Source organism: Haemaphysalis longicornis, unplaced genomic scaffold (assembly GCF_048455015.1).
Source record: "Haemaphysalis longicornis isolate Haplotype H1 unplaced genomic scaffold, Haemaphysalis longicornis Haplotype H1 scaffold_1, whole genome shotgun sequence".
Classification (NCBI taxonomy): Eukaryota; Metazoa; Arthropoda; class Arachnida; order Ixodida; family Ixodidae; genus Haemaphysalis; species Haemaphysalis longicornis.
Genome location: NW_027526203.1, coordinates 159,620,372 through 159,644,425, shown reverse-complemented (window position 1 = coordinate 159,644,425; position 24,054 = coordinate 159,620,372). Strand labels below are relative to the sequence as shown.

Below are 24,054 nucleotides of genomic sequence, written 5' to 3'. Positions count from 1 at the left end.
CTGCTGGGGCGAGGCTGAGCACGCACCCACACGCTTCCAAGAAAACTACTTCCCAACCCATTTATTACAATGCTGGTTGAAATCGGTGGATGAAACTGTGATGAACCAGCTAGCAGTGCTCTGCAAGGCCTCAGAGAAGCACATGTGCCCAGAGTGGACACAACCACTTGTATTGATCGACAAGGCAGACACCTTTCGGAGTCTAGAAGAGTTGACTTTTGGGGGTGGTTGGTGGTGCATGGTCTCAGGAAAAGAAAAACACGGGTGAACATTGTAGGCGGGGTTCTTATGCCGTCGCAGCCTGGCTCTCAGGCCGGTACACTAGCTCGCCCCTGATGCGTTAGCCATGTGGTCACTGTACCTGTGGCAGCGCAACAAGGTTAGCCAGTACGAGAACACAGTAGATGGTAGTGCCAGAGCACAGTGTTTTTTTTTTGGGACCTCCCAAAAAATGCATGCGAATACAAGGCAAGGCTCGAGGGCACTCGCAATCCACGCCAACTGGCCGAGATTGGATGCGACACTAAGACAGCTTGTGACATGGTTAGATCCCGAGATGCGACCCCGCCGCTGTCTCGTGTTGCTTTCCCTCATGCTTGTGGAGCAGTGGCGCACTCTGACAGGGCACAGCTGAACATTGTCGCAGAAAAAAGGTGCACGGTGTAGCTGAACAGCACTGCCTGGCACCGTGTGCCGGGGATGTCGTCTGCTTAGTGGCACTCAACTGAGTGACCAACCCTGCTCTCTTCCTGCTGGCAAGCACGAAGGTAGGTTCACGAGTCTCCGCAATTCGTGCAGTGCAAGGCAGTGAACTGAGAACACAAGTGCACAAGAAACACAAGCATTTAAAAATTGTTCTGCCCCCTTTAAAATTATTATTATTATTATTTTGCAGTTATCTTTGCTGGAAAAAAAAATTACCTAGGTCCCTTCTTCTTTGAGTGACATGAATGAAAAGGCAGGAACTGTACTTGCAGCTATATGTGCAATTTATGTAGAGGAAATATATACAGGCAACTGAAGGACATGATAATAGTATGCACTTGCAACAGGACTTAGTGGGCTGGCCGGAGTTTCTTTGTCGCCAAACAGACGTCATGCTCACTACCAAGTGCAAGACAAGAAGCCAAAAATTTAAAACCCCCCCAAGCTTACAGAACAAAGCGTATATATACCCTCGGTGACCGAAAGAAAGAAGAAAAAGAACAAATGTCCACTCGTGCTTTTGGTTTGAATAGACATAATGTTCAGCCAATCATAACCAGCACACCATGAGAGTTCTCGTTTAAACACTGCCATGCTCTGAGTTCTCGGGTAGCAATGCACACTTCATAGGTGGCCTCATTGCAGGTTGAGAGGTGGCAGTTTGACACCGGCACCCGACACCGACCACCGTTGTCGTGTGCATTGACAAAAGGCTAATCTCCAGACAAGGGGTACACATTTGCTGATAGTGAAAAAAAATAACCCAGGAAGTAAAGGGCTACACCCATTTCAACCTTTTTGCGGAGGGGAAAAACAAGTGAAACAAAACTCTCTGGTGCCGAATCTTACGCTCGTGTGTTTGGTTTAAAACTTCCTGGCACATTGAACAATATGTATTCACAATCAAAGACATTCAGTTTGTTTGGTTATGCATATTCAGTTTAGAGTGAAAAGAAATTGATATGGTCTCACTTCTAGTTATAAGCAGTGATCACTTGTTGGCATTTTGATATTGCTATAGGTGGGTTTGACTGTGGCTGGTTGTATTTCAAATGTGAAACAGCTAGTTCACCAGCCCATTTTGCTGGTGTGAAAATTATGAAAGTACACTGTAGCAGGATTTAAATTATATACTAGCAGTTGTTGTAGCCATCTAATTTTGATCAGAACAATGTGTCATAAAAGGGTAAAGCTAAGCTGATTTCCACTGTGTGCCCCTTTTGAAACAAGGGATTACAAATGGTGCTTTCAAGGTTTTATCCAAGCTCATTTCTGCACCTTTCATGGCACCTGTATTATTAGAACCTCACATACATCTTGAAGTAGTAGCAATGTTCACGGAATCCTAAAACCACCTCAAAAGCACAATTTTTAAAGGCCATGGCTGTTGAATGCCTTTGTTTATGACCTTCTTTTCACATAGAGCAATAAATAGTCTCAGTAGACAGCAAAAAAAAAAAAAAAGTGTATCTATGATTGCTGACATATGCAAGCAGGTTCGAAGCTAGTATTGAGGAACATGTTAGAGTGCCTTTTGCAGTGTTATTTTAGTGCCTTTGTCTGTCATGAAGATGGGGTAAAATTTGTAAATGACTAGTCACGCAAGATATGAGGTCAAAAGGTTGTAGAGGTCGTTGTAGAGATGTCGAAGGGATTCAGTCAACTTGTTGTCCAGCCATTGTTGCGAAATGGCCGGGCTATCAGTAACGGTACTATGAGCACATTGTGCTGGGACTGTGTTGCACAGCACAATTCACCCACTGTGAGCGAACACTCTGTTACACAAATTTGATGATTGTGTGCTAGCAGTTTTAACGTGGGCTGTATTGCCCAGTTGACCCATAACGGCGGCTGTGGATGCCCCTATGTGCAGCCTGTCACTGCCACCTCAACAGTGACACCACCACATGAAACTCTTGCACCCAATCACCAATGGCCTTGTACCATGACCAAAACTCACTGCTGCCTGCCTCTAGTGTTGGCACATCAAAGCTGGAGTGGGAGAGCAGTGCGGCATCCAGTTTGCACCACCTTGGCTTTGTACACGGTTTTTGTCGCTGCTAGGGTGTCTGAGTAGCGGCATCTCCTCACGCACCACTGGGTAGCCTTGCTCTTGCACCATCTGTCCTCTCTCGACGCTCTCCACGCAGACTGACCTGAACAGGCTGGGTGCCTTTCTGGGGCTGGCAGGGGGTCGCATGGGTTTGCACTTTGGGCCGTCCCTGCACTGTGCCTGTGCTCTCATTGTCTCTCGCTGCCCCTCTCACACGCCCCCTCCCCCTTCTCTTCTCTGTGCGCTGCCTCTCAACTGTGGTGGGTGGTGTGGATTCGCAGAGCACGCTAGAGACCTCTCAGACGGAATTTGTCGAGAGGGAAATTGAGGCCGAGAAGCAGGTGACTGCTCTCGAAAACGTGGGCAGGCGGCTGAAGGTGAGTGCGAGACGAGGGATCCTGTCCCCTGACCACCTCTTGTTTCCCTTGCTTTGCACACACCCGGTTGGGACCGATGGCACGGGGGAGAGGGTGTCCCACCTTGGCACCCTCTGTGCGATCGTCGAGGGGGGTCGGGAGGGCAGGGAGGTGCTTTGACGTGTAGCTTTGCATTTTAGTGCAGAGACGCTTCTGTTGCATGTGCCTGGTGTTGTTGCCGAGGTGTCCGCCTTTCTCCCAGCAGGCTGTGTACGAGGGATGTTGCACACTGTCGCGTGATTCTTCAGCCGGTTCATGCAAACATGGGCGCACACAATGGGGAAAGCGGAAAGCTTGTACTGATTGTGATGCACAGTGGCTATGGGCAACAGTTCTTAATCATGGCAAAGCTGTCAATGCTCACACTCCCGTAACTAGGCTGCCGCGGTGGCTTTGTTTCTGGGTTGCTGGTAAGTTCTGGTCAATACTCCACCCCGATTGACCCCTCTATGGTGAAGCGCAGTCCATTGTGCTGAGGCAAGGTGAACCTTGTGCCCAGTGTTTAGGCAATCAATGCCAAGTGCTGCTTGTGCTATGTGCCAAATGCTGCTTGTCCGGTGGTAAAGTTGTTCTCAATTGCTGCGCTGCACTATGGCTAGCTCCCCTAACAGAGCACCCCTGGCTTCTTCACATGCTACGCAACCAGTGCACCGTTCTTTCCTCCAGCTTAACACGCAAATATGCTAAGAGCAGAGAAGGTTTCTCTCAACACAAGCAAATTGTTGATTTTCCCCTCCAGCACCTGTTTTATTTCCTGACTCCTTTTGTCTAACAGTAAAGAGAAGTCTCCTCCCTTTACTTACCTTTTTAACAGCGGAGTTGTTCCAGCATTAGTTCCAGCCGTGCCGTGCGTCGCTCAAAAATTGGCACAGCAAAGTTGCGAGGAGGAAAAATGCTAGGCCAAGAAGTGGCGGGGAGGCAAGGAGCAGACGAGCAGGTGTGGGGAGTGCGTGTCACAGTGCAGATGTTCGGGCGGGGAGGCGCCAGGGTTCTGCCCACTGCCTTTGGTAGGCCGCCCACCACTCCCACTGACCCACCCTTCTGAAATGTGGGTCTGAGGATCTAGGAGTGCTGCCAGTGGCAGCGGGCCGCGCCTCCCTCCACCTGGTTGCGTGAAAAGGAGCCTGAGCAAGTGGCTTAGAAGCCTCAGATTCCCAGCCGCGTGCAAATATTCGAGTCGACGCCGCTTTCTTATTTTTTCACCGAGCTGTGGCACCTCAATATTCACTATTTGACCAGAGGTGTTCAATTTTTGTGATGAAAATTTGAAATTCCTAAATCCCCCCCCCCCCCACCTGCCATGTTCTCAATATAGCCACCTCGATACTTTCTGGGGACAACCCTGGGAGGTGCGCATAGTGATGACATAAGTTCTGCTGTGCAGGTGTTCTCCTAATTGAGAGAGACTGCATGCCAGTGTCTGATCTACCGATAAGATTGGTAGACCTAAGAAAAACCACGTTGAAGCTAGTGAAAAGACCACCAGCTCCGCTGTTTCTTGCATCTCAATTGTAAAGGTGGCCGTTTAACCCCCCCCCCTTCCCCCCCCCCCCATCCACACACTTTCACTAGATTCTACACGGGCAGGGGAGCCTTGGCTTGAAATGTGTTAGCATTCGAATGGGAACATTTTGGAGCACTTCGCATGTTTGTTTCAGATAACAAGTATTCAGACTAGCGTCGCCAGAAGTCTGCACCGAGTCAAACTATTCATGGAAGAGTCCCCTAAATGTGTGACACCTGCAGTAAAGAAATTACGGGATACACTCTTATGGATGGCCTAGGCCACTAAAAGAGTCGTCAAATAAACAGTACCAATAATTATTTTTCTGTAACCAGCTGTGCTCTAAGCTTACCCGGCTTAGAGGTCTGCTCTCACCACGACAGTTTTTGTTTTTAATTTTGTGTTGGTTTCTCCATTTCTCTTTGTTTCTCCATTTTCTACGTTTCTCCTTGTTTCTCTGTGTTTCTACGTTTCTCCATTTTCTCCTCGTTTTTTTTTTTTTTCTAACTTTTTCTCTTCTTTCTTATTCTCCTTCCCCTCTTTTCGCAGTCTGACCCTTCTGGAAAACACATCCTGCATATGCCACTGGTTGCTACAATGAAGGCAATCTTTCTTTTTTAGAAGACCACTCATTTGTTTGCACTCAAACATTGTGCATAGGTGGAATTCTGTGTTCATTTTGTTTAATGCCAAGATTGGCGACAGCTCTTACGTGGTTTTTAGAAATCGAATACAATCTCATTTCACCTGTGATAGCCCCAGCCTCCATGACAAAAAAAATGAACACCTTCGAAACAGTCGAAACAGTCTGCCTTCCACAACGCATTTCATCATTCCCGGCACTTCTGTGCCCAGAGTCCAGATAAAACTCCTTTTTTCCCCCCTACAAGCACAAACATCAGTGTAGTCTGGTATGAAAAATAGTTGTGGAGCAGGATTGGACTAAACAGGCCTACAAAGTGCTGAGGCCACCCTACGATTCTCCTTTTCGTAGGGTGGCCAGTTACTGTAGCTAGATGAACATAAAATTCGTAGGGATGCGAAAATGTTTGAAACTTTTGAATGTCTATGCGAATAATACAATATTTGATTTGGTATCGACTCAGATAGCGGAATTGAAAAACTAAAACATTTTGTAATACAAATTTCAGTTTGAAAATGCAAATGATACTCGGTGATACAGCAGATGACCGCTTCGTTAACTACGAGAAATGTGCCAGTAAAAACACACACGAAATGCCTCCTTAGTAATGAACTAAACATCACCTATCTTGTGCTTTGAGCTCTTGGGACCGCTACCTAAACACGCTCACTGCCTTCAATACTGGGGACAGGCTTCCCTGCAATGCACCTGCATTGACGGGGGTGGGTAATCGGCAGCCTTGCTTGAGCCAGCTAGCTGGGGGGGTGGAAAGAAAGGGCTTTTGTAGCGGATTCACCTCCTGGCTTTGGGCCAACAGCGTGCACTGATAGTGTGGTCACACACGAGCAGGCTCAGTCAATGTCGTCTTGATAAGACAGCCCATGCACTGCTTTGCAGAACTATTTTTTCTTGTCAAATTGTGGACAACTTTTGTTATACCTTGGTCGTTACCCCTTTCTTTTGTATTAAGAACAACAATGAACTTGTTGAAAATTGTTCCTCTAAGATGTCACGAGAAATCTCTCCTCATGGTGCATAGGCACCAACGCCAGAGTGGAGGTTGCGGAAACTTTTTTCCTTACGTATTACATGCTCTTGCCATACCTGCATGCAAATTTAGGAATGAAATGCTTTGATGGAACCCATCCTGAAATATTTAGGCCTGAAAGTAGATGTCAAAACTTGGGAATGATATTTTAGGCGTGAGTTCGGGATGTCAGCATATCCCATCCTTAAATTTTCACTCAGCTTACAGGCATGTGAGGAAGTTTGAAGTGCAGATGTTCACAGTATAAAATTGATGCATTGCCAGTACTAAGACTGGATCCCATGTGCATAGGGCTTTGAAGGAGGGGTCATGCCCCTATGCCAGTAGGTATGGTTTGAGGGAACATCTTTGAAGTGTCAAAACACTGGCCAGACTTTGATAGAATGGAATAGTGGTTACATTAATTATATAGCAATAGTAATATACCTCCCATAATATTCAATCCTTGTAGGGTTGGAAGTTACCTCCAAACCATAAGCCAAGCTAAAAGGTCTACTTACTTATGTTTGTTGCTGCACTTGTTTTATATGCCCTAGCAAATTTTTTACAAAGCTGTTAGCTGGGCCTCTTCGCTTCAAAGCTATTCAGACGAAATCATTATTCGCTTTCAAAGCCAAAATTGTCATTCACATGTCCTATAAATTAGTCTAGCATCATTCCAAAAGCGATTATTCAATCCAGACTTGGAAAGAAGCAACAGTATCGTAACAAGAACACACAGGTGTTATCAGCCCCTGCATTCATCCTGAACGTGCAGGTAAACCTCATTCACCTCCTAAACCACTGTTCTAGTGAGGTGTAGTCATGGGTACTTACAGGTTAAGCACCACTGGTGTTGTCCCTTCCTCCTTCCTGATTTTGTCGTCTGCAAAGGGGCATCTAAAGCATAGTTCGGAGCTCTTTTACTGCTCATAAGAAACAAAAGCTCTCGCCTCATTGTGTAGGCACGATTGATTGCTTGTCAGCTCCGAATGAGCAATTGCTCTTGCTTCACTTGAGACGTCGCTGCCCTGAGACGCAAAGTGATACGTCAAGGCACACCAAGTCTTTCTCTTGCATTTTGTCGGACAGACTGTGCTGCATGGGTGTGGAATGCTGGGGGCCATGCTAAAAAGGCCTCGCCTCGCAGTAGCATTGCACTAGTGTTGCGACTCTGCAGGGCCTGCATTTTGTGTGAACTGGCGGGTAGCAGCCCACAAGATCTGTAGGGAAAATTAACTTGTCACCAGGGGGCGAAATATTCGGCAAATTTTGTGTGAGCACTTTCTTGGTATTTTATGCATTGCAGCCCAAGTATGACTGAAGTGCTTCGCAGTAGGAGTGTGCGCGTACTCGAAACTTTCGAGTATCGATGTGAATGACGCGATATTCGATTCTAAGCAGCACTGTTCAAGAACTGCGAATACTTTTGAAGTATTTTGAGTTTAAAAAATTCAAAAAGACGGTTGTTTTAATTAAAACAGAGAAAGTACATGAAATTATCAAGGACGCAAGTTCAATTCCTGGCCGCAGCGGCCGCATTTCTGGTGGAGGCAAAAGGGAAAAACGCCCGTGTGTTTGACATTTTGGCCCACATTAAAGATCCCCAGGTGGTCAAAATTAATCCGAAGTCCTCCACTACGGTGCACCTCATCGCCTGTATAGTGTTGGTGCGTTAAACCCCACAATCAATTAGCAAATCAATACATTAAATTATGTCTTCTTGACAGTGATAGAGGCCCGGCTAAAAACAAATGAAAAGCAGTGATTGATTGATTGTAGGGTGTCATGCGCCGACGCAGCGCAGGCGATGAGGCGCGCCATAGGGGAAGGCTCTAAATTAATTTTGACCCCCTGGGGATCTTTAACATGCGCCGAAATCTCGAAGCACACGGGCGTTTTTCCTTTTCGCCTCCATCAGAGAAGCAGCCACCGCAGCCGGGGATCAAATCCGCGTCCTCGTGCTCAGCAGCACAACGCCATAGCCACTGCGCCACCGCGGTGGGTAAATGAAAAACTTGCTTCTCACAATGAATTCGGACTAATTTGGCACCGGATGTACCGCATTTTGACCTCCTGCATCAACCGTTGCAAACGTGCATTGGCTAGAGGCGACATTCCTCTGCTTGTGGTGACTGGCATTCCCGCGATACACTGGTGACCTGTGGCTGAAGGGCATTAGGAAGGAGCTCGTGGGGAGCGTCTCTTATCTCCTTTGCGTGGGGCCAAGGAGATAAGAGATTGGCTCTTGCTCCTCTCTTTTCGCATTCTGATGACATGGTCACTCTCAAGCTGCCGCAGTCATCACCCTCTAAATAAAAAAGCCTAACTACGTACCAACGCGTTTCTGGTTTTCTGATCAGGTAATGCGTAAAGTTGATCTTTCTTTAAACCGGGAATGTTCCTTTTTTTTCTGTATAAAATGTAGTAAAAATCAACTTGTCTAGCTTCGTTGCTTCTAGACACCGAGGTTAAGCTTTCATGACAAGGATTCGTTGCATTGTGGCACTCCAGAAGTGAGTCAGCCAACTCTGCAGGTGTGTTACTGCGCAAGTGCTCCAATTTCGGTCTCAACTCTTGCGATACCTTCACAAGAGGCATGTGTGAGTCGCAGCTTGTCAGAATATACACCCTCATTACACTAGTACTGAAACACTTGTGGTTGAGGCCGCCACATAAGAAGTTGCCCCCATATAAACTATGATATCATCAATAAAGCTAAGGGAAGAGATATAGCTTCTCTATGTTTGTTTTTTATGCTATAGAAAAATTTTGCAAACCCTTTTGAATGAGCCTTTTGTTTTTCAACAGGTTATAGCTACTGAGGCATGCTTGAGAAATTGTGAACTTAGTTTTTATACTAAAAATCGCTAAATATCTGCGTTGATCCACAACTATTTGACCAGAATTGTTATTCGCTTCGTATTCATTTCGAAACCAAAAATCAGAATTTGCACACCGCTACATTGCAGCAATATTTGTGACTTGCCCACTGTTAACTTGTGGGCACGCGACAACGCTTCAATTGGCTCCAGTTCATGCTTTGTTGTGGCCGGCAATGTCAACAATTTTCACATACTGCTGCTGTTTCAAGCAAGAGCAGTGTGCTTGTGGCACGCAGTATCATGCGCAAAAAAAAAAAAAAAGGCTGACTTTACTTTTATTGTTATTGCTGCTGAAATTTAAAGAACATTGATCTCAAGCGCAACCTAGTAAAGGGCTTGCAACAACGGGCTTGCAAATATTTGGCAAAATCATAAGTTGTAACCATTCTGGCATTAAATTTATTCTTTCAGAAATTACTTCGTCTCTTGAGTACGATCTCCTGATTCTTTTGCTCCACAATTAATAGCTTAAAAACTACTTTTAAGTTTATTGTATTTCGGGGGAGGCAGACATATGCTCTAGTTGTGCACTGTTTGGCGCAAGTAAATTCAGCATGGGGTAGGTGGCGGGCCTTAGAAAGCCTTGGCAGCATTGTGCAGTAGCATTGCTTGGTAGCATTGCATGGTAACCTAATACCTACTGGAAAACGGTGAGGGCGTTATGCATGTATTCTGTTTACGATTCCTACGACAACCTTCATTTGTGGGCAAAATTACTATGCCCAACAGTGTTGCGGCTCTTTTTGCATTTTGCATTTTGACGCTTATTTAGGGCTTCTTATCGTTGGGCATGCCGTTTGGTGCAGTTCGCAAAATGTCCTGCCTGATAATTTTAAGCAGAAGGGGGTGGAATAGCACTTTAGATAAGTACACATTGACTGTCATCAAAACCAAGTGTCTTGTTCTGCTCTCATCCCTCGTGGAACTGGTGATTTCCCCACCAACAGAACAAGCTCATTCCCCCCCTCCCCTGTCACTGCTTATCATTGGCAGGAAAAGCTCGTAACGTTGCTTTTGCTCAGTGCTGCACCTGTGTGTGTTGTCACCTGTGTGATTGTGTAAGTGTGGAGGGAAAACATGACTCGGCTGCTGCCCCCGTGGCGTCCCCTTGATGGCCCAGGCGGAACTGCAGAAGAAGGAAGCCGAGTGCAAGAGGCAGCAGGAGCTGATCGAGGAGCTGGAGACCGGCAAGCAGGCAGCGTCGGAAAAGGTGCTCTTAACCGCTTCAGCATGCATGTCAGAGCAGTAAGAGAGCAGGGCCCTGGTGCAGGCCCATAGGGGCATTTCTGTGTATAGTACAGTCAACACTTGTGCTCAGTAAACTTGGGAGTATCATGACAAGCTTGCACTATTCAGAAGCTCTCAGCTGCCGTAAGTGGGGTTCTGACTTTTTGGTTTGTATTTTTTGCAAATTCAGTGTACTTTTCTCTATTGTTACCTGGAAAGGAGGTTTTCTGGTTCTTCTTTCTTTCTGAGAATATTTTTTCCTGCATATAAGTTCCCTGGCTATTTTTTGTTGTTGCATATGAGTGCGACATTGTCATTCAGCAGACCTTTTTGCCGTCCTTCTGTTTCTAATGTGCAATCATGTTCAAACACAAACAGTTCGAGACGAACAAAAGTGGTTGTGAATGGATATAGCTTGCGGGATATGGTGAGGGGTTCCTCAGGGACCTTGCCAGCACTCTGGGGTAGGCCCCCATGCTAGCTCCCAGTGTGTCGACCACGCGGGCTCCCATGCCTACGGCAGCCCAGCGAGGTTCGCCGAACGAGAACACAGTAGACAGTAGTGCCGAAGCACAGCCATTTATTTGGGGACTCCCAAAGCATGCGTGCACAAGGGTCGACGGCGTTCACGAATCACGCCATCCGGGTCGTGATCGCGAACGAGAGGCAGGCACTCACGGCACGTGACAAACAAAGTTCCCACCTGAGATACATGTGTCCGCCACCGCCGCGATGTTCCAGACAAACCAGCCCTGACCGGGTCTCCGACAAGACTCTCGACTCGTGCGCGCACACGTTCGCGCTGCCCGCGCTGCCCGCGCTCGCACGCCTATGCCCACACAGATTGGTGGTGCCATCTCTTGGGGGACGCCGACGAACCAGCGGAGCGCCGGTCCAGTTTTAGCGCACAAATCTCTCCTGAAGCGTGCGCCATCTCGGGATCGCGGGTCGCGGTTCTCCACGATTCCCACAAACTGAACCCTCTTCCTTTTGCCGAAAGATGGAGCTGTTAGATTTGGGCCATCATGAGCAACACCCAGGGATTGTATACGAAACTCCTATGTGCCGGTAGATAAGTGATAAGTTTCGGCATGTCGGGGTGCAACAGCAACCAGCTGCATGCTTATTCCTGAAATTTCTCCCACATGAAACACGAAAAATGAATGATGACACACCCATTCTGTGCAGGTATGACTTACCTGAGCAACAAGGCCTTGAATCGCACTTTACTAATGTTCATGTGAAAAGCAAGAAGGAAACATGATCACTCGTTGCAGAAGAGAAACAGTAACAATGGTAGTCTAACCCCCATATTTCCAAATTTAAATTATACATATTTTCTGTACTCCTTATTTTTTGAGTGGCGTAGAAAATAAACCTATAGTGATGGCCACCCTTTTTGCTTCCTTACTGGCCCAAAAAGCAAGCTCCCCCTTTGGGTAGCCTCTGACCTACCATAACTATTCATTTCCCCAAGAACATTGTGGGCTGCGATGATAGCTTCGCTGAGTTTGTATTTTTCGTGCATTATTCGCAAGAAGTGGATGCTTGAAAGAAATAGATGTGAAAAATGGAAAGAAACTAACTTGGGCAGCTGCAGATACAGCTTGCTGATGTTCGCCAGAGTGAAACTCTTGGTGAAAAAAAAGCTACATAGGTGAGGTAAAGTGGAAAAACTGCACTTGGAATCATCATTTGCACCACTAGTAAAAGTGGTAACCGAATATCTGCACCAATGTGGGCCTAAACCTCTTCAGGCAGCAACACCAAGGTGACCTTGGCTGCACTGAAGTGTGAAACTGCCACCATAGATGCTGCTCTCCCTATTGGCGCAAGAAATTGGACCATGCAACACAGTGATTGCCACAGGACATCAGCTGCAGCATCGAACTGTCGGTAGGGGCATAAAGACTAGGTTTGTGCAGTGTTTCAAAGCAAGTGGAATGAAAAGTGAAGAATTTCATTACGCTATATTCAAGTATTGATCATGAGCTCACATACCTAAAGTGCTGTTTTATGATTAGTACTGGACTAATGCACATTGATCAAAGGCATAAAATGACAACATAGAAGTTTAGTATCACCACTCCTTCAAAAAATAGTACGTACTATCTAATATATGTGCATCTTCAGTGCAGCATTTCGAAGGTAATGAAGATAAGAAAGTATCAAAGGTACCACAATTTGCAAACCCTGCCCTGGGGGCTAGCTAATAAGGCCACTGATGAGAGGTGAATTCACTGAAAAATAGGACCTTCGCACAAACTGTAAATGTTTCTGTAAGCTCTAAGTGGTCCACTTACAATCTGTTCACATGCTACTAAATGCATCGTGTGTGTCAGCTGTAAAGTTGAGCATGTTTGTGTGGTCCACTGTGATGTAACTGGTGGCAGTATTGCTGGTGGGCGCCAGTTCTAATAATGCGTTGTGGTTGTCTTCCAGTTCATGCTTCTCCATCAAGCGGTGCACCCAAGTTTGTGTTGCAGTGAAGTATTGCTACTCTGGATGCGACGGTGTGTGCTGCAGCAAGGAAAGCTCTGCATTCTTTTTTTTTTTTGGTTCTTCGCCTTCCCCAGGTTACCAAGCTGGAGCGACAACTGAGCCTCGTGTCGCACGCTGAGACCACCTTGAAGCACAGCCTCAAGAAAGCCGAGGCAGACATAAAGGCCATGAAGGAAGGTGCGCTCTCAAACTGCCATAACACAGTAACTGCCATAACACTGCCATAACACAGTGCGCTCTTGAACTGCCACAACTGAGCATAACACAGCGTTCGACACAACGCCATGATTACGAGCTGTAGTCTATATTACTGGAACTTGGCAGTTGCCTTCTGAGCCGAAGAAACAACCACACACACTTTTCTAGGGGTGACATACCCCAGCATTTTTTTTTCCTTTATGAAATTGAAAAATCAGCACAACGGTTTATTTGTCATTTTAAAACATGGGGAATAGTTTACACGGAATATTTGAGTGCAGATTTTAGTTTGTCGTATGCGTCATTGTTCCAGTAGAGTGTTGATGGTTTTTTTTTTTTTCATTTGGAAAGAAACGCGCCCGCGGAGGTGACAGTTTCACTTCTCTTTGGGGGCCGAAGCAGATATGACAGCAGGTAAAAGAGCATGTGAGAGGGAGGACAAAGGTTTGAATAGAATAGGGAGATAGGAAAGGGGCAAAAAAATGGGTGCAACAAACGAAAAGATGCACTGCCGCAGGTGTGGCCTTGAAGCAGACGACGCCAGGGAGAGCAGTTTCGATGCTGGAAACCGACCGCCAGAGGTAGGGCAAGAAAGCGTCTAGAAAGATGCAAGAGGTGGCAGAGCTGCCGCATGGATCGAAACGTGATGCAGTGGCGCAGGTCTTTGAATGGGCAGCACTGTAGACAGAGGCCCATCATAGTACAGTCAAACTGTGATTCACCAAAGTTTTACTTGCAGCTAAAACCCCGTTAAGTTGCAAACTTTGTTAAATCAAGGTTTGTACATTTTAGCAGCCTAAACATTACAGCTGCTTAGAACATTCCTGGTAGTTGTCGGTAGCAAATGGACAAAATTCTCAAAGAAGCTGTAGCAGTTATGACACTGCCAGGAGCACCAGCTGTCCTTTTTTTTTTTTGGAAGCGTAATGTTGGATACTGTATGGATGCGGAGACTTCAGGGCAAAGTTGCAGTTTGGGTTGAGCCTAGTTCTTATAAACTGCTGAAGGTAGCCCCACGTGCAACTGTCTTCATGGTTCAACACACGGCTTGCTTCAGCTCGAGATGAAGCACAAGCCGGACACTCAGCTGAGGTTGCCACACCAGACGCAATGAAAAAAAAAAATATTTGTGGAATGACTATGCTGGACCACTGAATAACAGGACGTGAGATTGTTGAAACCATAGGCATCTTAAAGGAAATAGTACACAAAACTCTGCGCAAAAAAGTGCAAGCGCAAAAATTATTTGCGCAATGGGTGCAGTGATCATTAGCATACCGTAAAGGCCAATTCTGTGTAGTGCATGGCTTCGCTCTGGACTGACTCTTTGTGTCGTTTTGGGACCGTGCAGAAAACATGACTTCACCCCTACACCCCCTAGCCAAAGCAGCAGTGAAAAGTAACTATCGCTAGGTGAAAACGGTCTAAAGAAAGTAAAGACCATTTTATCAACTAGAAAGGTGGCGTGGCGGCCACTGTTTTGGTTTTCTTTTTGGATACTAAAAAATATGGTAATCCTTGTTGACTGTTGCAGAGTGGAAAATATAGTAACAGACAAGTATTGTACAATTTCATTGGACTGTGCAGAAAAAGAGCTGAAAAAAATAAATGTCCTAGACGTGCATTTAATAAGAGAGTGCTCTTTCTCCAAGAAAGCGCATTGTCCCATAAATCAACTGCCGCAATGTAAAAATTGCATGGTTCCTAAACCCCCTATATTCTACAGATATTGCCCCATAGGATTTTTTGTTTAAAAAAACTTGAAAATCTGGCTTGGCAGGAAAAAAAATTTCTTTCAAGGGAGATGCTGTTCATGTGCTGTCCATGAACAGCACATGTCATCCGTATGCTGTCCAAGAAAGATGTATATGCATATTTTGTGGTATTTGACCATTCCTACTTTTGTGGAAGGATAAAACTAGTACTATTGGAAGTTTGATGGACCAAGTGTGTAACACTCAACGGGAGGCTATCTCAAGAAATACGGGGAATGGTTTCAGAGAAACATGTTTAACTCGTATTTTTACCACACTCATTAAACAACCCCTCTATGAGTTGTTTGTTGAAATGTTAGGTGTGTGTGCCTCTGTTGGGACAGCAAGAAAGGAATATGTTATACAAATAATACAGCTACTTTTGTTTTAAACACAGCTAACATTGGACATCGGGCTCATGACTTTTGTATCCTGATGGAACTCCATGTGGCAGAAGTGTGCACGTGAAATATTTTGCCTAATCTCAATAGCAAGAAAGAGGTTTCTGTGTAAATTACACTTTCGCGTATTATTTTTAGCTGTATGAGATAGTTTGGTTGGTTTATGCTGTGCCAGAAGTGGGTACTCTAGCCAAAGGAGGCATTTAAATGGGAGGCGTGAGTGTTTTCAAGACATCTTGAGGCGGCAGACTGCCCAAATCTTGAAGCTGTGATTTTGGGTGGTAAATATTTCGAAATTGGTGCTGTTTAGGAAGGATTCACAATGAATGTTCAAGGAATAAATTTGTACTGTGATAACAGTTCACACACTACAGGTGTGTTCTAAAGCAAAGCTTTCAGCCTCTCACTGGTATCGTCTGTAGTCTACCCTAAATGCACTGCAGGAAAGCCAACTTTTCCTGGTGATGATGATGATTGTGGGTGATGTGAAGAAAAATTAAAACACTTCCCCTGCTTGGAATCGAACCTGAGTCACTCATTTTATGAAGCCCGAAGTTATGAAGCGTTATGAAGCTGTCCCGATAAGAAACAAGTGCTCGCTTCTGGGTTGGTTCGTTTGGTGTTGGACACTATTTTGGAAAGCTTCGTGTTCCCCCATCGTTGTCATTTTGATAAAGGAGTATTTGAATTTTTTTCTCCACCCCTCTTCAGTTTCAGTTAGCCGGCTGAAACTTGTGGCATAACGCTAGGGGTCATACACCATAAGGTTCACAGAAGTTTTTTTTTGTTGTTGTTGTTCTTTTTGTTCTGTTTCCCTGTCTTGGCAGTCTGCCAACCTGTTCAATCTTTTGTGAAGCTGGGTTTTGGGTGAAAGGTGACCCACTGCAGTGCACTTGTTAGCTTGGTAGATTTAAGGTGATAGTTTCTGGTAGTATGAAGCTCATAATTCGGAGCCACCTAATTGATGCCAAGGTCTGTACTTGTGCTCTGGGAACTTCAAGTGCACAAAGATAGAGCTCATTTCCAATTAAGCTTTTTTAGGCCGCTACTGCAGTACCAGGATTTCACAATGGTAAAATTTTTTGCTATGGTGACGTCTTTGGTTGTGATTAAAAAGTACTGGTGGAATTTGCGTATTCAGGGCATTTCCACTTTGCCGCAAGAATTTCACTTCATCCTACAGCCCCGTTTTAATGCCATAGATACCTTCGTTAGTGGCAAATTTTACGGATAAAATCAGGTCTGACCCAGTTTGTGTAAATACTGTTAAAAGGGGAAATATTGAGCAAAATAGAGGACTTCAGCACTTGCTCCGGAATTTTCGCTGGAGATGTTGGCATCAGCCTCAGCTTGCTGTATCCCTATGGAAAGATGTACAATGATGGATATGCCAAGCAGGCATGCACCGTTTCGAGGTGATTGATGGGCACCAAAGCAGGACAGGCTTTCGTGCACCCGCCTGCCACTTATTCTATCCCGCAGGCAGTAAAAGCTCCGATTTGGCCAATTTCAGCTTGCATTAGTACGCACCCTTATGTGCAGGGGCGAGGCATGCCCATAGCACAGCGTCCCCTATGAAACAGGCTGTCACTCCGCTTGTGCCATCCAGAAAAAAAGTAGCGTTTTTCTGCAGGGATATTGCGAACATTATCCACGTACCGGGCATCTCAGTGCTGCACGCCCAAGCACCATCTGCCAGCTATCACAGTTCACACGCACATTGCTCACCCACTCGGGGCAGCGTTGATTGGCTGCTCTTGATAGAGCCACCCTGGTGTCGCGTGCAGAACTGGCCAGGCTGAAGCAGGAGCTCTCCAGGACGAATGCGGACAACAAGCGGCTAGAAGAGGAGCTCGAGGCGTCGCGACGGCAAGCAGACGAGCGCTACGCCGGCCTGGAGGCGGAGGCTGCCCAGCTACGAGAGTCCCTGCACAGTGCCACCGAAGAGGTACACAACGAGGCTGCGCAAGGGAGGCTGGCAGAGGGGATGGCGCTGCGGACGGGCTTTGCGATCATATGGCACTGCACTGGCATGATGAAGGAAGGGAGCAGAGGCAGCACCATCCCAGCACCTGGTGTTCGCATTTCTTAACGCTTGCTGGTAGCACGCTTTCTGCGACAAAAGTGCGCAGAAAAGTTGTGATGGAATAACTCTGTGAAAGCACTAGCGAACGAAATTTACAGTTGCAGATGCCGGAGGAGCACAGGTCAAAATAGGCCTGCCTACGAAATGAGTTGTTTCTAGCGAGAAGCTGCTGCTTAAAATGAAAAAGAAGCCTCACCACTCTATACCACTGATTGGTGTGTGTATTTTTTCATTTTCAGAATGTTATGCTTCAGTTTTAACCATATTCACTTGACCAGTTAGTGTTCAATAAGGCATAGAGTTTCTTACATTCCCCAATACTAATAGGTGCTGCAGGTAATGGAGCGGTTCTATAATTGAAAGTAAGCTACATAAATTTTAAGTCGAACCAGTTTGGTTTTTTTTTTTTTTTTTTTCAAGCACAGTTTTCACCTACATTATATAGATGCAGTGAAATTCGCACCGTTTAAAAAAAAAGGCACTCCAATCTAATGACTTCCTCAATAAATAGGTAACCGTGCTCATGAAATACGCTTGCTTTTCTAATAAGAATGCCATGATGGGTGATACTGTGGCACTTCCATGTCATATTTAGGGTTATTAGTTGCATCCTACTTTCAATACTGGAGTAATTATTGTAGTTGTAGAGCAGCACTCATTGCTTTGCACCGTGCTTCACAAAATTATATGGGGTGTGGTAGAACTACTCTATGCTAAATTGTTTGACCAAAATTACTGTTCACTTCAAGTTGGATTCAAGCTTAAAATATAAAAAAAAAATAAAATGTGTAAGAAGGTTGTTGATGCCACCAAAAAATATGGGAATTTTGCCCACTAACAAACAAATTCTGAATTAATTCACATGAATGGGCACAGTGGGCTTGAAGGACGAACCTACCCTGTGTCACTCCTCACTGCCAGTCGAGGCAGGTGGAAGTACGTCAGCGAGGAAGGAACGCTGGAAAGACCAGAGCAGCAGCGGCAACTGTTAGTCTGGTCTTCGACTAACCACAGGTGGCCTAACACTCTGAGCCCACGGGTCGTAATTTTAGTGAGAAAACATGATGTGCCCCGTGAGGCAAAAAACTCCGTACTATGAGCAGTGGATGGTACTTTTAAAAACACATGCACCATCACCTAACGTGTGGTGGTGGGGGTTAATTGTGGCAGGGACGGAAATTCAACCCAGGAATACACAGGTCAGGTAAATGACTTAACCGTTCCTATACGGCGATGTCACATGGCACACAGCTTTCGAGGTACTTTAAATATGAGCGAAAGAGTGTCAAGTGGAGAAATAAAACACAAAACTAGGAGAATAAAGCACAAAACGAACATGCGCCCGTTGTGACTCCATAGGAAGCCATAATGCTTTCACGTTTGCATGCTTCAGTGCCCTGAGGCATTTTTCTGTCCGCTGGCTGTCTGAGTGCCGCAGACCGAAAAATCCCACTGTTCCTGATATCATTCATTTGATTTTGTTCTTCCCATAGTATTACGCAAGGAATTTAAGGGCGGGCCAGGCAGCAAAGTTAATGGCCAAGACTAATTTTTAGGAGCGTTTAATCCACCTTGTTCAAATTTCAGCAATTTGTGTATCATAAACTACTTTTACTTGCGTGTTCTTTTTTTTTTTTTAGTTTTTAAGGTTTCAAGGAGTCATTGGACACAAAAAATTTCAGAGAAAAGTGAAAGGAAAAGGGGACAGTAATGGGGATGGCAAAAGCTTTTGGTGGGCACAACAAGACTGGCAGCATTAAAAACAAAGTTGTCAGTTAAGTGAAATATTCAAATTCATATTTTAGTGTCAACTTCCAGTCATAGGTTGCTGATGCACAGAGTCAAATTTGGGGATAATCCCAGTTTATACTTGAGAGAAAAGGTTGCTGCTGCAAGTTGCGGGGTACTAGAGTAATGGAGATTGGCTGGCCACAGGCATGCTTATTGCAGTCTTTACAACACGGCTTAACAATGACGCCCAGTTTCAACACGGTGCAAAAGAAGAAGGGAGATGCGATCAAGGTGGCAGTGCAGTGTTGTCTAAAGGTTGCTCAGGGTCATCTTGACCACCTAGACCTGTCCAAATGCTTTGGCAAGCATTAGCCGCACCTTTTGCATTTGTTTTACGCGTGGTGTGAAATTAATCTAAAACGACCTGCTATACAAATGTTTGGGTTTGCAAAATGGAATAGTCCCCTCGTTGTACTACCTGCTGAGTCTGAATATTGTAATGTATAGATGGCACACTTTAATATCACCCGGTTATTATAAAATAGAAATGTGCTTACGAAAAAAAAAAGGAGGAATTGGTTGAAAACTGACTTCTTTGCTGCCAGTTGCAGACTCCTGCATAGCAAAGATATTTTGGGGGTTTTTCCCAAGTTGTTTTTCGCTGTACAAGGTGCTAGGATTGGGGTTTTCTTGGGGTTTTCAGTGCGGGCAGAGCTCTCAGCCTGCACGCTGTTCTGTCTATGTGCAGGCCCAGCAGCTGGCGGATGAGGTGGCCGCCAGTCAGAGCAACAGTGCCAGCCTCACAGAGCTGCAGAGTAAGGTGGCCACCCTCGAAGACCAGCTCGCCGAGAAGAACAAGGTACTACTATGGCATTCCCCTAAGGAAGGCTCTTCTTCGTCGCACGAAGTGGATTCTCTGTCATGCTCTTAAAGCTGGTTAGCGTTAGGCATGAGAAAATGCCAAGGTTTTTCTGTGCTAAGCAAAAAGCACCCTGAAAACGGTGAAGCTTCCGTGTGGCAATGTGGAGTTGGGCAACAGGGAGGAACCTTACATAACACTCTCTAAGTCAGAACAGAGGCAGGCATTGGCTGCACAGTGCTGTGCTTTATAGCAATACTAAGCGCTCCAGGCCTCGCTGAAAAACATGGGAGTAGCAACACCTTCAGTGCGGGTCGTTGCTGATTTTGGCACCTGCCGCCGTCACCTGCCACACTGTTAGCAGGTTGCACAGCCTGCTTTAGCCGACAACAAAGAACACTGTGTGCAGTGACAAACAATGTTCATCAAACGCTCAGGACAGCTTTGTCCTTAACTGCCGTGGTAGTCAGTATGGAGCATTGTGATGGGCATTGTGTTTGAAGAGGAGCTGCAGTGGACGTTTTAAAGGGGCCATGAAGACAACTTACAACTTTGTTCAGATTGAAAGAACTAGCCTTTGGTAGCACCATTCCAGCCACAAAGGACTTTTTTTTTTTTTACCAAAAATGCAAGAACTTTTGAAGTTCGCTCTACAGTGATGTAGCATGGGCAGGAGTGTCGCAATAGAGGCCGGCCTAAAAACATGGTTGTCAGTGTGTTGACTGCACTTGGTGTTCAAGTGATGCATCAAACAGAACTAGAGGACCCACCACAGTCACCCAGTCTTGTTTCTTGGCTGAGGCTTTGGCTCATGGCCGCCCATCATGCAGACAAAGTTCTGTTATGTCATAGAGACGTCGCTAGGAAGTGTCTGGGGAGGCACCACTGTGTCATATCTTTTCTTAATAGTTGTTTTGTTATTTCTTTGAAGTTTGTGATAAAATTTGTATCATTGTTATTGGGCCAAAGGTTTTTTTTTTTTTTTAAAAGAACCAAACTTGTATTTTGTCTTCGTGGCCCCTTCAAAGGGGCCATGCAGACAAAATACAAGTTTCTTTTGTTTGAAAGATTTCGTGTTTTGTGGTGGCGCTAGCGCTTGTCTGTCCGGCAGCAAACGATGCCATATTCACTGAGAATCTTTTAGGTTAAAATTTTGATTCTCCTGCCAAATCATGCGTTTTTGAGACGTCAGCAATGCAGTCAGAAAGGCCGGTATTCAAACAAGCTTCCAGTGCATCATTACGCTCTGCAGCCTTGCTTGCTGTGAGCCCTCCCAGATGGCGCTGCCATACTCAGCTGCAAACCGTTGTCTGCCGTTGCTTTGTTTTTGACCGTATTTGCACCTGGCTTGTTTTTGTTCGTGTAGAAAGGAATTGTTTCGCGAAACATGGGGTATCCTCTACAAACAGGGTCATGTAAGACATTGTTGCTTACGCCAATAGGCTGGTGTCGCGTTAGATAACTTCAAAGCGGCGGAGTACTGTGCAGCTAAAACAAGCATAGTGCGCCCATTACCAACAGCAGTACGCATCAGTACTTTTATGCTTACGTGTACTTTCATAACTTTCATTGTTCACCGCACCATTCTTACTGCTTTAAAATGGATTGATTGATTTGATTGATTGATTGTAGGGGTTTAATGCGCCGACGCAACGCAGGCGATGAGGCGCACCGTAGTGGAGGGCTCTGGATTAATTTTGACCACCTGGGGATCTTTAACGTGAGCCGAAATCTCGTACACACGGGCGTTCTTGCTTTTCGCCTCTATCAGAAAAGCGGCCGCCGCGGCCGGGAATCGAACCCGCGACCTCGTGATCAGCAGCGCAACGCCTTAGCCACTGAGCCACCGCGGCATGTGCTTTAAAATGGATATGCATTGCATTTAGGTGCAAATAGTTCGTTAGGAAAGCTTATGAGCTGTGCCTAATTGGCGTTTGCTTTTGCCGGCCTCAGCCAATCGCGCAGCTGGGTTCATATGACATCATAGGTTCTGTTGCGGGAAATGAGGTAGTGGGTCACATGGCCATTCCCTTTTTTCCTAATTATAGAGTTTGAGCGAAGTGGGCGATAAAAGTGGTGTCAGTATGATTCTAACCAGGCAATCTTTCGAATGAACCAAACTTGTGTTTTGTCCGCATGGCCCCTTTTAGGGGCCTAATAGTCGGTAAGTCAACTGACATAGGGAAGAGATGAGCAGATGGCAGCTTTCCAAAAGTAACTGCAGCTGTGTATGGGGTCTTCATTTTTATATGGAAGTTAGATTGCACTTATACTGCAGCTCTGTATGGGATCTTCATTTTTAAATGGAAGTTAGATTGCACTTACGGTTAAGCAGCAGTACTCCTCTAATTTTTTTCTCAGCTTTAGCATGAATGGCATGAATGATTGACAGCCCCTGGGTTGTACAGGGTGTTACATCGATAAATGGAGCACTTTAAAATTTCTCCCTGAGCGAACCACAGCTCTATTTGCGCTCAAACTTTACACGAAGGTCGCATTTCGTGGTCTATTTTGTTTGATACCGGGAACAACAGCGGTACTTACCTTTTTATTCTAAAAGAAATAAAAACTATTTTGGCCTATGGGAAAATGGCGGCCAGTTTGGACATGCAAACTGATCTTGGAACGACGGCACCACCTGGGATATGCAAAACGAAGCGTGCGATGGCGATTCACGGAAAGGAAGGAGCCAAATGAGGTAGCAGACGATCAGAAAACTTCCTTTGTCGATAGTTTATGCGGGCCACAAATAGTTACTTAAGATCTCATACAAATCATAGTAAAGTATTCCCGCAGTTCATTGTTGTCAATACCAGTCATCTGGTTTTAGATCGTCTATCGTCTGCTGTGCCAGGTTACCCCGCTTTCCGACATAAGGCTCACGGTTGGTTATTCACGTTTGCTGCCTTGTTTACGTTTTACTTTTATTATTCTGTGCGTGTGTGTCTCTGCTTGTGACCTGGCGTCATGAGATCATTCACTGCGGGTGAACATGCTGCCTTTTCATCTGTCTTGGTGCCCCTTTAGCAGATCAAAGAATTTACGTTCCACGGTGGCCCCTAGCTACACCCTCCCCATTACAGTTTTTTAGTGCCGGCCAAGTAAGTTGGGGTGGGGTGGCTTTTGCACAATTCTATGTGGTACGTCGGCAAACAATTTCAGGCTGGTTGGAAGTGTTTCAGACCCCTCTGCTAGAGTGTTGCTTGCCATTTACTGTGTGTGAAACTGTCTTTGAAGTCACTATGTCATCTTTGTTTATGAAGGTTCCGCTGCTGAGCACGAGGTCGCGGGTTCGATTCGCAGTCGCGGCGGCCGCTTTTCTGATGGAGGCGAAAAGCAAAAACGCCCGTGTGTACGAGATTTCGGCGCACGTTAAAGGTCCCCAGGTGGTGAAAATTAATCCGGAGCCCTCCACTACGTCGTGCCTCATCGCCTGCATTGCGTCGGTGCATTAAACCCTACAATCAATCAATCAATCAATCAATCGTTTATGAAGGGTTTCGTTTATGGCGCAGATGACGTCATAGCCCACTGTGCTTTATTTCTTTTCTCCGAGGTTCTTCTTAGATGCAGCCTCTATGCTGTAATGGTTTGGAGTGATGTGTACGCTCGGGACAAATGAGCTGACCCAGTTTATTTGTCAAAGGGTAATTTTTAGGGGCAAAATTTTTAGCAGCATTTCACCCATTTTCTTCAAATTTCAGTAATTTGTGTATCATAAGGATCATTCCACGCGAAACGTCCAAGCCCAAAAAGCGACCATCGCCAATTTCATTGAAAAAATTTGTGCTAGTTGCCGAAAAGTGTAGGAGGTCTTAGGAGTATTTTCTTTGAAGAAGATTTTTCCGTCCTGTGAGGGCTCCTTGACATTTTGGCAAACACACAAAATATGGTTGTAGTGATAATAAATTTTAAATAAAGAGTGAGACAATCTAGAATGACAAATATTATTATAGAACATTCCGCTTGCATTGTTCTTTGATGTGGGACCATGATTGAGGCCATGCAAGAATTTTCGGCATTGTTTGAGCTAAGTAAAAACGCAGGAAATGGCGCGTTTTCA

At 45.5% G+C, this 24,054-nt stretch overlaps 1 protein-coding gene across 2 annotated transcripts in view; it reads left to right on the top strand.

Annotated features, from left to right (window-relative positions):
* LOC144138533 (uncharacterized) overlaps positions 1–24,054 on the top strand; it is an 80,733-nt gene that overhangs the window by 37,586 nt on the left and 19,093 nt on the right. The window contains exons 12-16 of one of the 2 annotated variants that reach the window (XM_077670869.1): positions 3,040–3,135; positions 10,354–10,443; positions 13,037–13,139; positions 17,103–17,263; positions 19,881–19,991. In XM_077670869.1, coding sequence (XP_077526995.1) covers positions 3,040–3,135; positions 10,354–10,443; positions 13,037–13,139; positions 17,103–17,263; positions 19,881–19,991 — 561 coding nt within the window. The remainder of the gene's footprint in view (positions 1–3,039; positions 3,136–10,353; positions 10,444–13,036; positions 13,140–17,102; positions 17,264–19,880; positions 19,992–24,054) is intronic. The other variant, XM_077670878.1, reaches the window with a different exon arrangement.